Source organism: Castor canadensis, chromosome 18 (genome assembly GCF_047511655.1).
Source record: "Castor canadensis chromosome 18, mCasCan1.hap1v2, whole genome shotgun sequence".
NCBI classification, from domain to species: Eukaryota; Metazoa; Chordata; class Mammalia; order Rodentia; family Castoridae; genus Castor; species Castor canadensis.
In genome coordinates this window covers 111,819-130,104 of record NC_133403.1, presented here as the reverse complement: position 1 = coordinate 130,104, position 18,286 = coordinate 111,819, and the positions used below count along the sequence as shown (strand labels likewise).

General features: G+C 54.4%; 1 protein-coding gene across 2 annotated transcripts in view; it reads right to left on the bottom strand.

Annotated features, from left to right (window-relative positions):
* The window catches only part of Sgsm1 (small G protein signaling modulator 1), a 73,376-nt gene that overhangs the window by 33,130 nt on the left and 21,960 nt on the right, over window positions 1-18,286 (bottom strand). For both annotated transcript variants that reach the window (XM_074061195.1, XM_074061196.1), the window contains exons 3-12: window positions 17,416-17,491; window positions 14,050-14,212; window positions 11,885-12,037; window positions 9,551-9,618; window positions 9,168-9,313; window positions 8,906-9,037; window positions 5,882-6,006; window positions 1,619-1,686; window positions 494-657; window positions 231-363 (exon numbers count right to left, since the gene is read on the bottom strand). In XM_074061195.1, the coding sequence (XP_073917296.1) occupies window positions 231-363; window positions 494-657; window positions 1,619-1,686; window positions 5,882-6,006; window positions 8,906-9,037; window positions 9,168-9,313; window positions 9,551-9,618; window positions 11,885-12,037; window positions 14,050-14,212; window positions 17,416-17,491 (1,228 nt within the window). The remainder of the gene's footprint in view (window positions 1-230; window positions 364-493; window positions 658-1,618; window positions 1,687-5,881; window positions 6,007-8,905; window positions 9,038-9,167; window positions 9,314-9,550; window positions 9,619-11,884; window positions 12,038-14,049; window positions 14,213-17,415; window positions 17,492-18,286) is intronic.

Genomic DNA, 18,286 nt, shown 5'->3' with positions numbered 1-18,286 from the left:
CCTGTCCAAGTGCCACCAGGATGCCAGAGCCAGGACACCATTACTACTCCATGTCACCTCCTGCCCAGGGGCATCTAGATTAGCTGGGCAGTTCTCATTCAGGGGAAACTGAGGACACACGGAGGGCAGATCCCCTCCTGGCCAGGACTCCAGGCCCCTTCTTCCAGCTGCAAAGGTTTACAGGAGGGAGCATGGGGGGACGACCCCAGGCCCAGGGACATGGGGCTCACCGAGCTCTGACTGCATGCCAGGGTAGATGATCCGGAACACGTAATCTGTGGCCTCATCGTCCTCCTTGTCTGAAGACGTGGACTCGGAGGAGCCCGGAGGGCTTCGCTTGCGCAGTTTGGGAAATACTTTGCCCTGAAAGACCGAGACCCAGTGCAAGGTCCCCGGGCACAGCTGTCCCCGGGACCTGCACAGCTGAGGGTCTCGGGCCACTCCCCAGGGCTGGTCCCCACCTTAGCCTCCCCAGGACCCCAGGGCCACTCACCTTCCCACGCTGGGACCAGAGGGGAGGGTCCAGCTGCCCGTGGGGGAGCAGCCCGTTCTCCAGGCACGAGAGGAACTGCAGCAGGTGCCCCCCCTTGGGAAAGTGGAAGGGTGACCTCTGGATGCCGTCCTGGCTGACCAGCACCACGGTCCCTCCGCTGTCCACTGCCACCACGACCGGCCAGAGAAGACCAGCAGGAAGTCACTATGAGGCCTAGTGACAGAGCCCACTCTGCAGCCACAGGTTCCCAGGGTTCCCAGCCAGACCCCTGCAGGGCCTGCTCTGAGGCAAGGCCTGGGAGAAAGGTCGATGTGGTTTACCCGCCCCTCCATGTCCACCTCTGGGGACCAGTGTGGGAAAGAGCAAGGAAAGGTCATGAACAGAGTGGTTGGCTTCCCTAATGTGACCAAGACCAGGATGTCCCAGACACCACCCCTCCTCAAGAACCCTCTGCAAATCTACAGGAACTTGTCAGGACCGTGGTGAGCACCTAGTGTGTACCAGCTGGAAGGGTGAGCACTTAGTGTATACAGCTGGCACAGTGAGTGCTTACTGTATACCAGCATGCACATTAAAAGCACTGTCTTTTCCTAACAGCCACAACACCCTCTGTGAGACCTATTTGTAATTGCCTATTTTACATACGATGAAAGCAAGGATCAGAGAGGTTAAGCCTCTTTCTCAAGGTCACACAGCTGATAGGTGGTACAGCCTGGAGTGGAACCCACGCATGTCTCATTAAGAAGGCGTGAGCGGCTGTGCTACACACCTTTGCTTTCTGAGGCGGGACGGCCCTGTGCTGTCTGTTCTGAAAGGAAGACTCAGTTATTCACAGTCTGCAGAGCACAGGGACCAGGGTCCAGCTGCTGCTTCACCTCTAACACGGGAGGTCACTCCTGTCACTGTGTTGTGACGATGACGTGACAGGCACCCCCATTTTACAGATGACATCCAGGCTTGGAGAGGTAAACCCATGTGCTTGAGGTTGCACAGGCAATATGGGGGATCCACCACAACGTCTCACCATGCTAACAGATGGATGGGTGGAGGCAGGCATGGATTCTAGAGAAGCACCAGGCCAGCCCCCTGTGGTCCCCCAGGCCCCCCGGTCCACCTGGTCCCTACCTTGCTGGTGGCAGTGCAGATAGACGATCTCCTCCAGGCGGATGGTCATGGCGTAGTCCCAGTAGACGCTGGAAGGGAACAGAGGGTTAGGCTTGCGGGAAGCCCATGTACGCCATTGTGGAGGTGCTCAGGAAGGCAGAAGCCGCCCGAAGACACCACCACCCTCACCAGTTACCTGGTCCCAGCATCTCGGCTTTCTGAGGGAACCCCTCCCCCACCCACGAGGTTCAGGGGAGCCCCACCCCAGCAGCTCTCCAGTCCAGGACTCTGGAATAGTCATCGGACCCAGACCTGGCCATCAGCACATTCCTGTGTCCTGGGCACAGCGACTGGTGCAGGGATGGCCCCGAGACCCAAGCAGAACCAATGAGATTCAACGATCAGATTTATATCCCAGTGTCTGGGACAGACACTCCCTTCTGTCTGTCCTAGAGAGAGGTGGTGAGGCTAGAAGCCTGGAGGTGTCCAGGACCACGGCTGAGGACAGAGTCAACAGATGAGAGAGTTCAGGTGTCATTACTCGAGTCCCTGGATCCACCTGTGCCTGAAGCTTGCTGACCCTGAATCTTCAGTTCATGGGAACAATATTAAGTCAGCTAGTCACTAGTGTCTAAAGGTCTTGACTAGCCCAGACCACCATGTGTCCACGGGCAGGCGTGAGAACAGCCGATCCACAGCGCTGACCTCATGGGTCGCAGGCTTGAAGGTGACTCTGAGCCTCAGTTTCCTCAGCTGTGATGCAGGGTCTCCGTGAGACACCTCTAGTGAGGATGAAGTGGAAGCAGCTGCTCCCAGCCAGGGCGGCCATCCCCGGGGGAGGAGGGACCCCTCGAACTGCAGCGTCGGCCTGGGGACTCCCAGTCGGTCTGGCTGGATGTTCTCTGAACCGCGCTGCCCGAGTTGTACAATCTGCCCCCTTCCCCTCCCTTCATGGCAGGCAGTGGACGCCATCCCCCTTGGCCCTCCCAGGCCATCCCCCCAACCCTGACAAGGGTCTCCCCATCTGATCCCGTTTTGTCCCATTTCGTGGAGGACCCACAGTAAGAGGCTTCAAGGTCAGGCGGAGTTCGAATCCCGCAGCCTGCCCCCCGCGGCCCTTGGAAATGGCATTGGGGCAGAAACTCCTTCCCTGGCCAGCCACACCAGAGGGTACCGAAGGGGACATCCTTGGATGGTGGTCAAGTGCACGGAAGTAGCCATCTCCTTCCGCTCACTTACGTGACTTCTGGCTCCTAATTTTACAGAAGAGTAAACTGAGGCCCAGGGATGTGAGGCTGACTGTCACCAGTTGGGAAGGAGCAAGGACCAGCTTTATTTTTAGCTTGACACATTTTAACAGCTTTATGGAGCTGTACTTTACATATTGTGAAATCCCTGTTTTCTGAGTACAGTCTGATGATGTGGTAGCATCACCACCACCTTCACAACACCTCCATCACCCCCAAAGCCCCCTCCCGCCTATCTGCAGGTCCTCCAGACCTCCCCCCTGTCCTAGGCAACAGTCTGTGTTGACCATAGGTCGTCCTCTTCTGGACAGTTCACCTAAACAGAACTGTGGTTGGCCTCTTTCATCTCGCACGATGCTCTCAGGACAGCCCATCCTTTTTCTCTAGTAAATAGTAGTTCACTGCATGCTGTAATCGGTTCTTCACTTGATGGACATCTGAGCTGCCTGTAGGTTGGAGCTTTGGAGAAAATGATGTTTGAACATTTGTGTGCAGGGCTTTGCAGCTCTCCTGGGTAGATCCCTGGTGGTGGCATTTCTGGGTCATATGTACGGATGTGGCACAAGAAATGCCCAAACTGTAAAGTGCTGTCCCGCAGCAGTGGAGAAAGGACCCACTGCTCCACACGGCAGGACGGGGAGATTTGAACAAAGTCTGGCATGGCTCCAGAGCCGGTGGTCACCTCTTTGGTGGTATTTCCTCTCTAACACCAGGAAACCTACTGAAAAGCCAGGATCGCAGTTATGTGGGAGGGAGTGACGGCTGGGGACAGACAGAAGAGCTTCTGTGCCTTCTCAAGGGCTGCCTCTTTGTCTCCAACACCTCTTGGTCACAAAGAGGATGCTGAAGCCCCTTCCCCACACGGCAACCCCCACATTTCTGACCCCTGGCTGTTGTTTTCCACTGAGCCCAGGTTCTGGGTGAGAATCCCACAGGGCAGTGACCGTGCAGGTTCAGATTCAGCTGGAACTCATTATTTCAGGACCTACCACGTGCCTGTTCACAAACTGAGGAAAAGATAATGCAGACACGTGGAGCCCCTGCCGTGAGCTGGAGAGACAGGCAATGATGGCGTGAGTTCCTCCCCACAACACTGGCATCCAGCATTTCTGCCCGCACAATCCTGCACTCGCGCCCACACAGTGATCAGGGTCACGTTTAAAGCTGTGATGTCTGTAGAGGACATCGTGTCTGAGAAGCCCCTGGAGGCCCACACGGAATGCTTGAATTCTGGGGAGACCATCGCACCCAACTCCCTCATCTGACAGAAGGGGGAAACTGAGGCCTGAGAGGTGGAGGGACGTGCCCCAGGCCATCCCGAGGGACCTGGCCCTGCAGCCTGGCTGTCCGAGGTCCTCACTAGTGTGACACCTGCTCTGAGAACGTAGAGGTCTTCTTGTCCTCACACAGTGCCTGGCTTGTGGCAGGAGCTCCGTCGTCATCTGATAAAGGAGCCCATGGCTTCCCTGCTTCATTTCACAAAGATCACCTGAGCACCGACTGTGTGCTCAGTCTGTGGGGTGTTGGGGTAAGAGGTGAGCAGCAAGGCAGGGTCCTTGATTTCGACTTCAAGGATCTGATGATCTGAGACCGCAGATAGATGAGGACAGACTGGCCATGTGACTGACCTTCTGTGGATGCTATGAGGAGGGGGTCCCAGGGCTGTGGGAACCACACTCAGCTGGATGGTCAGGGAGGAGCCGATGCCACGATTCAGGGTGAACAGGGGAGGTTCCAGGCCCGGGCTCTCCTTGGCCGATACCTCGGTCCTCCCTGAGAGGCCAGAGCCGAATTACGTCAGCTTGGGATGGACTGCAATCGTCACCGAGGATGGGGAGAGACCTGAGCCGGAAGTGGCCAGTTCAGAAAACCCAGTAATCATGCTAAGGCCCAGATCGATCACAGGCTACCTTTTAAACAGAACACGTATGTGAGGTTATGCTTCTTGAAGAGCCCTCAGCTTTCACAGACATTTACAGATATTCACAGATGGATGTACACGAGGTGTACATGTTGCTTCAGAGTGGTGTGCAGGGCTCAGGGCTTGGCTGGTGGTCACACGAGTTGGGTGATGGGTACCTGTGTCCTCTATTTTATGTTAAAAGTTCTTTATCACAAAAAGGTTTTTAAGAAGGCTAGAAAGTGTGGAAAAAAAGAAAAGACCAGAAGTGGGTTTAGACTAGCCAAAGCACAGCTTTTCCTCCCCAGTGACACCCATGACTCCTTCAGCTGAAATACTTGGGCCTCCTGTGGCACCTTGGGGTCCCCTGACCCTGGCTGAGTCCATCCTCACTGGGCTAGAACACAGGCATTAGGGTTTGGGTCTGGCACATGTGTTAGAGGTGTGGTCACCAGCCTGTGCCACTATGCAGAGGTGGGGGGGCCTTTAAGAGGCGGGGCCTAGTGGGAGGAAGTGAGCCACAGGCCCAGAGGCAACAGTCAGACAACCATGGGTGGAACCTCTGAAACCATGGGCCCAGTAAACCTTTTCTCCTTGTAAATCCTTTATCTCAGGCATTTAGCCACAGTGATGGAAAGTGAGTAACAGAGTGACATTCTGAAGACTTTGCTGGGTCTGACATGTTGCAGACATCACAGGAAAGAAGGCCACGGGACCACCACATGGGTCATCCCATAGGACGCAACGCCACAGGACGGAGACCCACAGGTCACTTCCACAGGAGAAGTAGCCACAGGGACCAGGACCTATGGGTCATTTCCACAGAAGATGAGGCCACGGGAACCGACACCCACAAGTCATCCCATTCCCATCTTACTGAGTGCTGGGGAAGGGTGGGCAGAGATGGGAAAGGTCTTGCCACTGAAGGCTCACGGGACTTTGTAAAGCTCTCTCTCTGGGTAGCAGTATGGCTGGGGTGTCCAGTGGGTCTCCAGACCCTTCCATGTCCCCATTTCCCCATGAGGCCACAGCTGCAGGCACAGTGGTAGGCAGGGACTGAGCACTGGCCTCCCTTCTGCAGGAGGGAGCTACCCTGTGCCAAAGAGAGAAGAGGGACCCGGGGACACAGTGTCCTACCTCTTCTCATAGTCCAGGTCCCCCATTGACCCATTCATTAGCTGGTTGGGTGTCCACTTCAAGGTCATGACATCAGCCGTCTGGTGCAGGGACAGGTACCCTGGCACAGCCTCCATGTCGTCCCTCTGTAGAGAGAGGGGAGGACTCAGGCCTGGCCACTGTGCTGGAAACCCAGTGGACACAGGCCCTGGCCCATCTGACTCAATGATGTGATGGGTGATTCACTTCAAGGTCATGGCCACTCAGAAGACCCTAATCCTCCCAGATGGTCATGCTAAGCAAAGCGCCTGCTGTCACCCTTCCAGGACAGGTTCTACAGAGTCCAGCTGTGAAGCCAGACACCACAGCACTGTCACACTCAGGTCTCCCTCCATGGCTCTGTCAACGAGGCATTTATCTTGGCCAGTCTTAAGGGGGAGAGAGATGGCAGCTGAGCTCATCCTGTAGACATTACCCCAAATCCTGCTTCCCCAGTACCCCATGCTTCTGCCTGCAGCCAGACCCTCTGACCTCCCAGAATTTGCCTGCGGGAATTCTCTCCTGATTTATTTCATACCAAGTGGGTGGGCAGGCAATGTCAACATCGCTCTTACACAAAGGAGGCAGCCCCTCCACCAAGTCCACCCCAACAACAGGCAGACATTTACTGAGCACCAAGTGTGTACGGAGCCTGCCCAGCATCACACGTCTCAGGTGAGCCGCACGTGCTCACAGCCCCACAAGTGAGCAGCACTGTAATATTCCATCCATCCCAAGATGCACGTTCTGCTTCTTTAGCAGTTTAATGTCCCTAAAATGGAGACGTGTCATGGTAAGTGTCCTCTCAAGTGACGTGGCCGTCACTGCCTGGTCTCACAAAAACTCAGCCTCTGCTGCCCACACTGTCATCGCTCACACTGAGTTCTGTGCATGGTGGTGATTTCATTCGGAGGAGGTGCTATTTTAAATGTCTTCAGAACCATAAGGCTGTGATGCAGCACTGAACTGAAAAGTTACTGTGACACAGAGAGGCAGGGAGCAGGCAGCCCCGAGTGCTCGGGTGACACTGGAAAAGGGACACACTGCTCATCCCTGCAGGGCATCCATCATTCCAGAGCCTTTGCACAGCAGCAGCCTGGGACTCTGTGGGACTTCAGAGCCATCTTGAGATGGGAATGGACCTGGGAGGTGTCACCAAACTCTGTGTCAAGGGATTGACAGGGATTATTTTTGCCTTTGTGAGCCATTCAGGCTCAGTTGCAACCACTCAGCTCTGACACCATAGCCTGAAAGCCATCATAGACCATACAAGAACTAATGGTCGTGTTTCAATAAAATTTTATTTACAAATACCAGTGGAGGGCCACATTTGGCCCATGGTCATAGTTTACTGCTCTTTTCTCTTGATGGAACAGAAAACAGCAAGCAGAAAAATTAGGGGATCAGTGTGTGTGCTTAGAAGATGGATGTATGATTAAGATTAAAAGTCAAGCAGGAATATTCTATGTCCAAGTACATCTCAAAGAGCTGTTTCAGAGGTAGGTGGGAATCTGCAAGTAGCACAGAAACTATTTGTGATACAACAGCATTGCACATTTCTGGATGGATTTGTGAAAGCAAGTGGCTTCCTGGCTTCCCACACCCAAGGAAATGGGGTCAGTTCTCACCATGGTGCAGACACTATGGCTCAGAGGGAGATGGGACTTGCTTGGGTCAACCAGTGATCAAAACTGTGACCCCACAGCCCTCCCTGCTTCCTCCTGCTGAGCCCAAACACCATGCTGGCCCTGTGATCTCATGGCCTTAGGGAGGGGACAGTCAAAGGGGACAGAAGCTGTGTATGTGGGAGCCCAGTCAGCTGCTGGAGTGAAGGTGACTGACTAATGGCACCAGCGGGTTTGAGTCAAATCAATGCCACTGCTGAATTCACCTACATGGGCTTCAAGGTTACCATGATGGACGGTACCTATAAGGGCTGTTGTGACAGTTAAATGAGTCAATACAGTTGAAGGAATTTCATGCACCAAATCCCTCAATAGATATCAGTCATGAAGACTGTCTTCTGGACACCCCACCCATCCAGTACACAGCAGGCCAGTGTAAATGTTTACTGAATGAGTGAGCAAATGGATGGAGAGATGGTAGATGGACAGGGATGCAGAGGAATGGAGTAGAATATTAATGGAAAACTGGATGGGTGTAAAAATGGAGAGATGGATGGGTGAGAGGACAAAAATATAAACAGATGAATGAACAAATAGAGGGTAAAGTCATGGAAGGAAAGATGGGTGATGGGCAGAATAGAAGAGAGCTGACTGGCTGGTCAGCCAGCTAGACACCACGGCAGATGGATGGGCAGATGGGTGGGTGGACGGATGGATGGATAGATAGGTGGATTGATGGATAGATGGATGGATAGTGGATGGATAGATTGATGGATGGATGGGTGGATGGATGGATTGGTGGATGGATGGACACATGGATGGATAGGTGGATGGGTGGATGGATGAATGGATGGATAGATGGATGGGTAGGCAGATGGATGGATAGGTGGATTGAAGGATGGATGGATAGATGGATTGATGGATGGATGGATAGATAGGTGGATTGATGGATAGATGGATGAATAGGTGGGTGGATGGATGGATGGATAGTGGATGGATAGATTGATGGATGGATGGGTGGATGGATGGATTGGTGGATGGATGGACACATGGATGGATAGGTGGATGGGTGGATGGATGAATGGATGGATAGATGGATGGGTAGGCAGATGGATGGATGGGTGGATGGATGGATGGACAGATGGATGGATAGGTGGATGATGGATGGATGGGTAGGTGGAAGGGTGGATAAATGGATAGAAGATGGATGGATAGGTGGATGGGTGGGTGGATGGATGGGTAGATGAATGGATAGATGGATAGATAGGTAGATGGATGGATGGCTAGATGGATGGGTGGACAACCTGCAGCCAGAGGGAACTCCTCCTCTCTACTCTGGAGCCATACCCCCATACCATGATCTTGTCCACCATTAACTCACCGGCTGAACCAGGACATTGTTCTTGCCGTAAAGCAGGGTGGCTCTGGAGTTCTGGTGCAGAGACTCCACGTAGTCCCGGGCAGAAAGGGATGGCCGGTCATCCATGCTACCACTTGAATGCCTCTTCTGGATCTGGTCATAAAATGGGAATGGGAGAATGGGGCCTGGAGTGACCTTCAGGCACCTATGCTGCTCCTGCACCCAGACCGAGTCCAGACCATGACCCGAGTCCTTCCCGTGGCACCAGTGCCACATCACTCACACAGAGGGCTGGGCGCTTGGTGGGTGAGTCCTGTCGCAGGTGCGAGCTGTGAATGCGGTGCCTTTGGACCAGCTCGTCGGCTGAGGGGTCGGTCCAGAAGTGATCTGCGGTCTTCATCTTGGTGTACTCCAAGGCACAGGGTCCCACTGCAAAACACACAGGGGCTGGGGACTCAGTTCCCCCAAAGTCCACCCACCCATCTACCGCAGATGGGCTGCCCATTTCAGTGCCCTTCCCCCAGTCAGCCGGGACCCCCCAGGCTCATACACGGATGAGACCAGAACAAGGTCCTGGGAGCACGGGGCAGCTGACTGCTATGTTCTGATGGGGCTGGGCCACTGGAAGACGCTCCTGACACCCGAGCCCAGAGCACCAGGTCTTACCCAGCAAGGACGCAAGGATGGGGCCGTCCACCGGGTCCATCAACAGGGCTTCTTTCTCATAGTATTTACTAGCAAGAGAAAAGGACACGCAGGTTTGGAAGGTGACCAGCAGAGGGCACACAGCTGGCAGGCTGGGCTCAGAGCCTCCGCTGCCCATCTGGAAGGGGACACCAACATTGCAGGGCCATGGAGGACTTGTGAGTGACCACAGCAGGTGAAAGGCATTTAGCGTGGTGTTACGTGTGCACCTGCCTCACACGTGGCTGTGAAAGGCTGTGTGGGGGCCTGGCTGACTCTATCTGTGTCTGTCACACCTCCCACTGGGGACAGGACACCACTGAGAGACTCGGGTGACGCCTGCCATCCCACTGCTGAGGCACAGGGATGCTGTTGTGTGCAGAAAGACTGAGCCAAAGGCTCTGCAGTCATGATAAGTCACGTTGATAGCACTGACTGTGTGCTAAAAAAATCCCCTGAAATCTGGCCGGCACAATATTATGGGATGGCATCTATATGATGTTCGTGCTGAATGTTTGGGGATTTGCTTGCGAGTTATGGTGTGATGGCTTCTAATTCCCTGAAAACTCGTGCAATCTAACCAATTTCCAGGTTAGAAAGGACCGTGTTCTGACCTCCTCAGGACTTTGGGCCCAGAGAGGGTAAGTGACTTGCTCTGAGTCGCACAGCAGGCAGATGAGGCTTGGGCTATGTCCACTGCAACTTGCTCTTGCTGTCATATAGCAGGGGTGAAGCACATAGTCTGGAGTCAGACAGACTGGGTGGGTGTTCAGCTTGGCCATTGTACCTCGCTGTGTGTCCCTGGACAAGTGAACCTCCTCTCTGGGCTTCAGTAGTCCAGGTGTAAAATGGGAAGAATGACAGAATTCACCTCCCTGGGCTACTGGGCAGATTAAACCATGATCTGCATTTACAGCAAGAGCAGAGAGCTCGACACCAGGAGGTCCTGGCTAAACTCTGGCAATGTCACTGTCATCTGACCCCAAGGAAACCCTCAGTCCACCAGAACACTGGCTGAGCCAGGACTGGCCTGCCCTGGACTTGCTGGATATCAGGGTTGAACACTTGGAGTCAACTCTGAAGACAGTGCTTGAAGACATTTCCCACAGTCAGCCTTCATCTCACAAATGGCACCGCCGTGCCTCGGAGACACCCTTACAAAATGGCGGGCAGGACTGGGAACAAGAGGTGACTGTAAAGGAAGGCTTCACGGGATGGTGGAGAGGGGTTATCTGTAGGTTGGTCAGTTCCTCTGGGACAATTCTGTATCCTGATTGGTGTTGGCCACACAAAACCATCCACGAGTTAAAGTTTCATAGCACCATATGCCAAAAAAAAATGTGCGCGTATGTACAACGTGGTGAAATCCAAATGAAGCCTGTAGCTCAGTCAACAGCACTGGTACCAAGGTCAGGTTCCTGGTGTGGACAATGGCACCATTGTTACAGAAGAGGTTATCACTGGGTCGGTGGATAGTGCTGTGGACTAATTTTCAACTTCTTTGTGAATCTGAAGTACAGCTTAATGAAAAACAGCAGGCTGACATTGCTGCTTGCATAAACTCCTAATTCCTTTTGATTGACTTATTCAGCAGAAAACACCAGGTCACTCAGAGACCATAACTAAAGAGACCCAGGACTCACGGGCCTTCATGGGAGGGTGGAGAGGACGGCTGGACACCCGGGCTTGGTGGCTCTTGGTTTCTCTCTTGACTCTTTGCAGCTGTTGGTCTCCCACCGGGGTCACTGTCCCCACCTGCCTGGCTAATGTGGCACCATGTCCCTCAAATGGAGCTCCCTCGTTACTCTCCCAGGACAATTTCCTGGGCCGCCCAGAGATTAAACAGTACCCCATGGGCGGGAACCCCCCCACTCATACGACCATGGTTACTGTTGCTGAATGTGAACTTCCTGAGGAAAGGGACTCTGCTGTGTGCTTGCACACACACCTTCCTAGTAAAGGGCAAAGAATTAAAATAATTAAATAATTTTAAAAAATAATTAAAAATTAATAAATAATACATAATCCTGTGCCATTTAGCAAAGGAGACAACAGAGGCACAGAGAGGTCAAGTGATTCTCCTGAGGGCACACAGTACCAAGTGGAGTTGCCCACAGGAGAAGAAACCCAAGACCGCTACTTCCTGCATGGTGATCAAACACCTAGATCTTCTCAGGTCCCGGGGTCCGCCAGCTTAGGCACACACCCCAGAGGCTGTTTTATTAGTCAATCACTTACAAAGCTAACATGACAAGGAAGCAGCTTGTGCATGAGGCTGCGATTCCCACAGCCGCTAGTGGGGGAGGCAGAGCGCACCTGCTGTTTTCCACCAGGTAATGCACGACTTTGTCCAGGACTTTCTCAAACAAGGCCGTGCGGATCCACAGGTGCTTGATTGCTAGCGGGGACAGGTTGGGCAGCTTCGGCAGCTTCCGCACGTTGTCCTGGAGGCCCTGGATCTGGTTTCGCCTTGAAGACCAGTGAGAGAGAAGATTCTCACCAAAGAGGGCATCCCCAGGGTGACTGGACGATGGTCACTCTAGGAGATGGATGAGCTGGAACCGCTCCTCGCAATGGGACATTGAAAACAGTGAGGGTGAAGATGAGGCTAAAAAGACACTTTCACATGGTGTTGATGAGCAAGGAGAGCCCTCTCCTCTGTCCTCTCTCAGCCTTCTTCCTCCGATTCTCTCTCCCCTCTCTCTCTGTCCCCTCCCTCCTTTTCCTCTCTTTCCTCTGCTTCCCTCTCTCTCCCTCTCTCTCTCTCTCTCTCTCTCTCTCTGAGAAAGGACTTCTGGCCAAGAGGACCTTGGACTGCAGACTCTTCAGTGGCTCCCACTGCCCCCAGGCAGGAGGCTTTTCATCATGGCAGCAGGGCACTCTGAGGTGTCCTCCTTGTCCCTGTCCCCTGCCCCCCAGCCTCCCATTCCATCCACTCGGCCAGGGGGGCTCTGCACAGGTGCCGAGGCTCCCGGCTCTCCTCTGAAATCTTTCCATGGCTTCTGCTTCCTCTTACCCCATTCCTGCTGGTCCCTCCTCACTCCTGAGGTCTCAGAAGCATCTCCTCCTACAGGAAGCCCTCCTGGACCACTAAAGCTGCCCTGCGCTCCCTCAGCCTGCTCCCTTTCCTGTCTCTCCTCCACTCTGTGATCCTGTGCACTAAGAGATTCATTTTTTGTATATAAAATACTTTCTGGGAGTCCCCCATGTGACAAGCTCAGGTCCCCTTCACCTCCAGGGTCCAGCATTCAGGGGCGGCCCAGAGCCAGTGTGCCTGGATGAGTGACGGCATAAACGAACGAAGGCTCCTAGTCACTCTGGGGCCTCTCTGACCCCCGCACTGGGAAGCCCCCCATGTGTGAGGCCCCTGGAATCCACCCTTGAAAGTTATCTGCACCCAGGAGTTCAGCAGATGGACTAGAAGTCACCCAAGTCCAGGTGCTGGCAGAGCCCAGCCCCAAGCTCTGCACTGGTCACGGCCCTGGACAGGACACTGGAGGAGGCATTGCTTCACCCTTGGCAAAGAGGGAAAACTTGGGGTGTCTGTAGCTTGGATCGGAAGGTCCCCAAGGGCTGGGGTCTTCAAGGCTTGGCCCTCGGGTGGCTGCTGTTAAAGGTGGTGGAACCTCTAAGAGGGGGCCAGGGGAGTCTTGGGAAATTTGGGGTGCTCTCAAGTGGGATTGGGGGACCCTAGCCTCTTCCCCAGATGAGGAATGCAGAGTATGTTTTTTCTCCCCTTCCCTTGCCTGTGGCAGATGTGGTCAGTCAACCCACGTGCACTTCCCAAGGTCAGCTCTGAATCTTTCTCGGCGGGGTCCCCAGGAGCCACAGCACCAACGGGAGCTGAAAGCCCCACTCATCCCCTGCCCAGGCTCCAGGTAGGGGGCCCCTGGGGGCGGCAATGACAACAGGCACCCTGAACCTCACTCAGTCGCCAAGCCTCCCAGAGCACAGGTCACCAGTCATGAAGACAAGTGAGCGAAGCCTCCCTGCGAGGCACCTGGCCATGTGGACACAGCTCCTGCTCTCCCATCAACCTCCACCATCTTGCACTTAGAAGAGTGAGCAGCTCCCACTGGACCCTTCCTCTCTCAACAGCTGTTTCCCTGGCATGAACCGGGACGGGACACCGTCCGGGTGCTGGGACATGTGAGTGTCCGGCTGCTCTCGAGTAATCAGGGAGAGCAACAACAATCAACTCAACACAAACAAACCAATGAACGAAATGGCAGTGGCAACCGGGAGGAAAACGAATGGTGAGGTGAGGAGAGGAAGGGGCCGGGGTGAGTTCACGGTGCTAGGGTGTGAATGACAAGAAACCGGCCACAGAGGACGGGAGGTGCACATGCAAAGGCCCCGAGGCAGGGAAGAAGCTCACGGGTCTGAGGAGCATGAAGGAAGGGGACAGTGCTCGGGAGTGGGCTCTGCGGGGCCCAGGGAGGGTGCGACCGTCCTGCCCGGTGCCCCGGGCCTGCACTCACGCGCTCTCGATGAGCTGCTCCAGGTCCTGGACCTTGCGGCTCAGCTCCTCGGCCGGCGGGAAGCTCCTGCCCACCTTCATGAACAGAGCTGCGATCTTGTTGCTGCGCAGGAAGCCGGCTGCCCGCCGCCGCAGCCCGTGCAGGACACAGGCCTCCACCGCCGCTGTGGGGACATGGCGGTCAGCAGGCCCCATCCTGTCCACGCTCCTGCACTTAGTGTGGCCCAGAGCACCCATCAGAGAGAGGCAGCTTGGACAGGTGGAGCCCCAGAACCACCCCACTCAGGCCAGCGTCACGGGAAAACCTCATGTGACCTCCACCTGCTGCACCTCCGCAGGTGGCTAACCTGGTCACAGCCTGAGATGGACCGCGTCTGCTCACACCCTCTGCCGGCCACCGGCCCATGTGTGACTATGGGCAGTGACTTCCCTGCCCTGTGCCTCAGCTTCCTTGTCTGTAAAGGGGGGACAGTGTCAGTAGCAACCTTGTAAAGCTGCCGTGAGGACAGGTGGAAACTGCAGCGCACGAGGTGGGAGAGCTGGGCACCTAGCGAGTGCTTTATAAATGGCCATTATTCCTGTTGCAGGGGAAGGAGGCTGGACCACAGCACTGCTGGGCTTAATCAGGGTTAAAAATCACACCATCAATATCACCGCCACCACCACCAGCACCATCGTCACCACCATCACCACCACTACCATCACCATTGTCACCACCATCACCACCATTGTCACCACCATCACCACCAGCACCATTGTCACCACCATCACTGCCACCAGCACCATTGTCACCACCATCACCACCACCATTATCACCACCATCACCACCACCACCATCACCACCATTGTCACCACCATCACCACCGCCACCAGCACCATTGTCACCACCATCACCGCGACCAGCACCATTGTCACCATCACCACTATTGTCACCACCATCACCGCCACCGCCACCAGCACCATTGTCACCACCATCACCACCGCCACCAGCACCATTGTCACCACCACCATCACCATGACCATCTTCACCACCATCACCAACCCCATTCTGTGCACACCGTGATCTCAGTACAGCTAACATCTGTGGGTCTTGTTTAATCTCTGCCATGGCCAAGAAGGAAGGAAACCATCCCCACTTTTCAGATGTGGACATTGAGGCTCAGACAGGTGAGCTGATTTGCTCAAGGCCACCAGCAAATATGCGACAGACCCAGGATTGAAATGTGAGTGAAGGCGTGCCACGTGTAGGACCTGGGAAAGGAACTTTCACAGCCATCTTCCATGTCTTCTTCCCCGGAGGCCCTGCCCAGCTCTCCTCAGAGCAGGACACCTGCGTTAAGCCTGGTTCGTCACAAGCCTGCTGTGTGGTCACAGCAAGTGATCTGCTCCCTCTGGGCTTAATGGCCCCATCTGGTAAATCAGCCTTTGCAGGCCCTTGATGACCCTGCTCTTCCTCCTGTACTTCTGGCCGCTCTCTATCTTCTCACTTCTGTGTCACACTGGTATACCATAGGTGCATAATCAGTGCTCACTGACAAGGTGAGTATCTAATAAGACCTACTCCTTATTGGGCACCTGCTGGGTGTCAGGTAACTCTCAGGATGTACCTCATCCCATGCTTGAACAAAGCCCATGGGGTGGCGTTGACACCCACAGGACAGTGACCAGTGCTCCCGGCACAGAGCTCTGCTAAGATGTGTAGGAGAAAGATGGAGAGGTTAGCTGCCGGTCCCTAAGCTGGCAATGTTATTTGGTTTTTGAATGAACGTTTAAATATTTTCTTCTGTGTCCATGCATTTAAAAATATCTTGGGTGAGATTCTCTTAAAATCTTTTTTTTTTCACTACTGGGATTTGAACTCAAGGCCTCGCACTTGCTAGGCAGGTGCTCTACCAGTTGAGCCACTCCGCCAGCCCTTTTGGCTTTCAGTTACTGTTTTGGTAGAGTCTTGTCCTTTTCTCTGGGGCTGGCTATGGACCATAACCCTTACCCCATAACCCTTACCCATGCCTCCCACGTAGCTGGGATTACAGGCACTCACCAGCATGCCTGGTTTGTTAGATCTCTGCCTCCTAAGAAGCTGGGTTCACATGTGTGCACCATGGTGCCTGGCCCTTTAAACATCTTAATTTTAGCCAGGCGTGATGGTGCACACCTGTAATCCCAGCACTTGTGAGGTTGAGGCTCTCCTGGGCTACATAAGAAGACCCTGTCTTAAAAACAAATAATTCTAACTTACATACACAGTTCTTGTCATTTGTTTAAACTGAGATTTTACACATCACTTTGTTCTTTCTGACAGTGGATGAAAGAAACCTTGATGGGGTCTTTGGGCTTCACTGCCCCCTCAACATCTCCCACCCAGAACCTTTGGCCAGAGGTGGAGAATTGTGGTAATTATTCTTATCACTTTCGATCCTCCAAGAATACAACTGGTAGGTTTGTCAGCAACCTCTGACACAGATGTGTGTCACCTTACTTGCAATTAAAAATGTCCAGAAGAAAATAAAAAGCCATAGGGACATAACACAAAATAAAAACAATAAAGTGTAAATATATAAATATTCCAACATGAGTATGATTTGTGTGCGCATATCTCTATGTTTAAATAAACACCTTGCACTTAAAAATAAGACTTTGCCAGGGTCACCCCACAGGGAAGTGGCAGAGGTAGGATTTGAACCCAGGATTGCCTGACTGGAGAGGGGTGGACAGAGGTTCCGGGTCCCGGGCATGGAGAAGTGGGCTCGGCAGGTGTGGGCCCCCCGGGAAGGAGGGCCAGGCGTCCTTGCTGAGCCTCTGCAGGAGGCCAAGGTCATGGGGATGGGGGTGGAGGGCGTAAGTGAGAAACTTCTGGGAGGGAGAAGAAATCCCCACACCTCTTCACTACGAGCCACGCTGCACCGGGCTGAGCCTGTCTCTGGCCATTGTCAAAGCCAGTGTGAACCACGGGGTGGCCAGTTATTTCTGGAGCCTCGTGTGTGCACAGAGGTGGTTGGACAGACAAGGGTGAGTCACATCCAAGCCCTGGGCCACTGCCTGTGCCAGGTGAGCTGGATGCGACCTGGGGACGTCAGGGGCTCCTCAGTCCCTTCTTCAGGTTCCCTTCCGCCCTCTCCCTGCTCCTAGCTAGAGCCACAGGCCTGGGAACCACTTACAGCTGGGGAGGTTGGTCAGCGTGAACCGAGCCCACGGGAGGAAAAGCCACACTCCAGTGGTGGCCTCTTCCCACGTGTGGAAGCCAGCAGCGTCCCTTCAGGATCCCAAAATGACCCTGGAGCCACACAGCCAGGCAGGCTCACAGTCCGCCCCCCAGGAGTCCCAGAGAGGGAGCCACTTTCCAGCCATGGGCAGGTCACTGACTCACCGCAGAAGGAGATGATATGACTGCTGTCTTCGTGGACAAACTTGCGCGTGACGGCCTCCTCCATGATCTGTTTCACCTGCAGGGCAGACACAGTAGAGGGGACCATGTGGCTGGTGTGCAGATATCCCATGGGTGCGGCCACCTCCCAGAAGCCTTGCCGGGCTGCAGGGACTGTGGTGACCCATTTCCTTCCACGCCTCACTGCCTTGTACGTCTGTGGCTTATGTGGCCACGAGCCTCCCAGTTCACTCATTTGTCGGGGTTCTTTGTAGGGTGGCCTGTGGCTCCTCTCAGAGGTCACGCAGAAAGTCTCCCTGACCGTGATACCCAAGCAGTCCTCACCCATGCCACATGAGAGAGCTCTTCAGAGAACTGGCCACCATTCCAGCCATTGCCTTACTGGTTTACCGGCTGCACCCCACTTCCAGAATATAAGTCCCCTGGGGCAAAAACTTCATTCTCCTTGTCCACTGCTGCACCTGGGGCCTAGAACTGTGCCTGGAGCATAGTAGGTGTTCAATATGGAGCTCCTCAATGAACGAGTGGATCAGGACATACAGAAACAGGAGGTGCCATGTGACAGGCAGCCTGTGGATCAGAACATACAGACACCAGACAGCCAGCCTGGACTCCAGGACACTGGGATTGGATCCCTGCTCCGGACCTGCCCTGTGGGTTTGGAGTGTGCAGCACCGTGTGGGGCAGAGCCAGTCCAGGTGGGGATGAGACCCAGCTCGGGTTTGACTTAACCATACTCAATGGCCAGAAAGTGTCCTGGTGCCCCCAAGGATCCAGGCACGGGGACACAACGTGAGGGTGCGTCCATGGCTCTGCTCTGGGAGCTGACCCTTGGGGACCTCAACACGGCTCA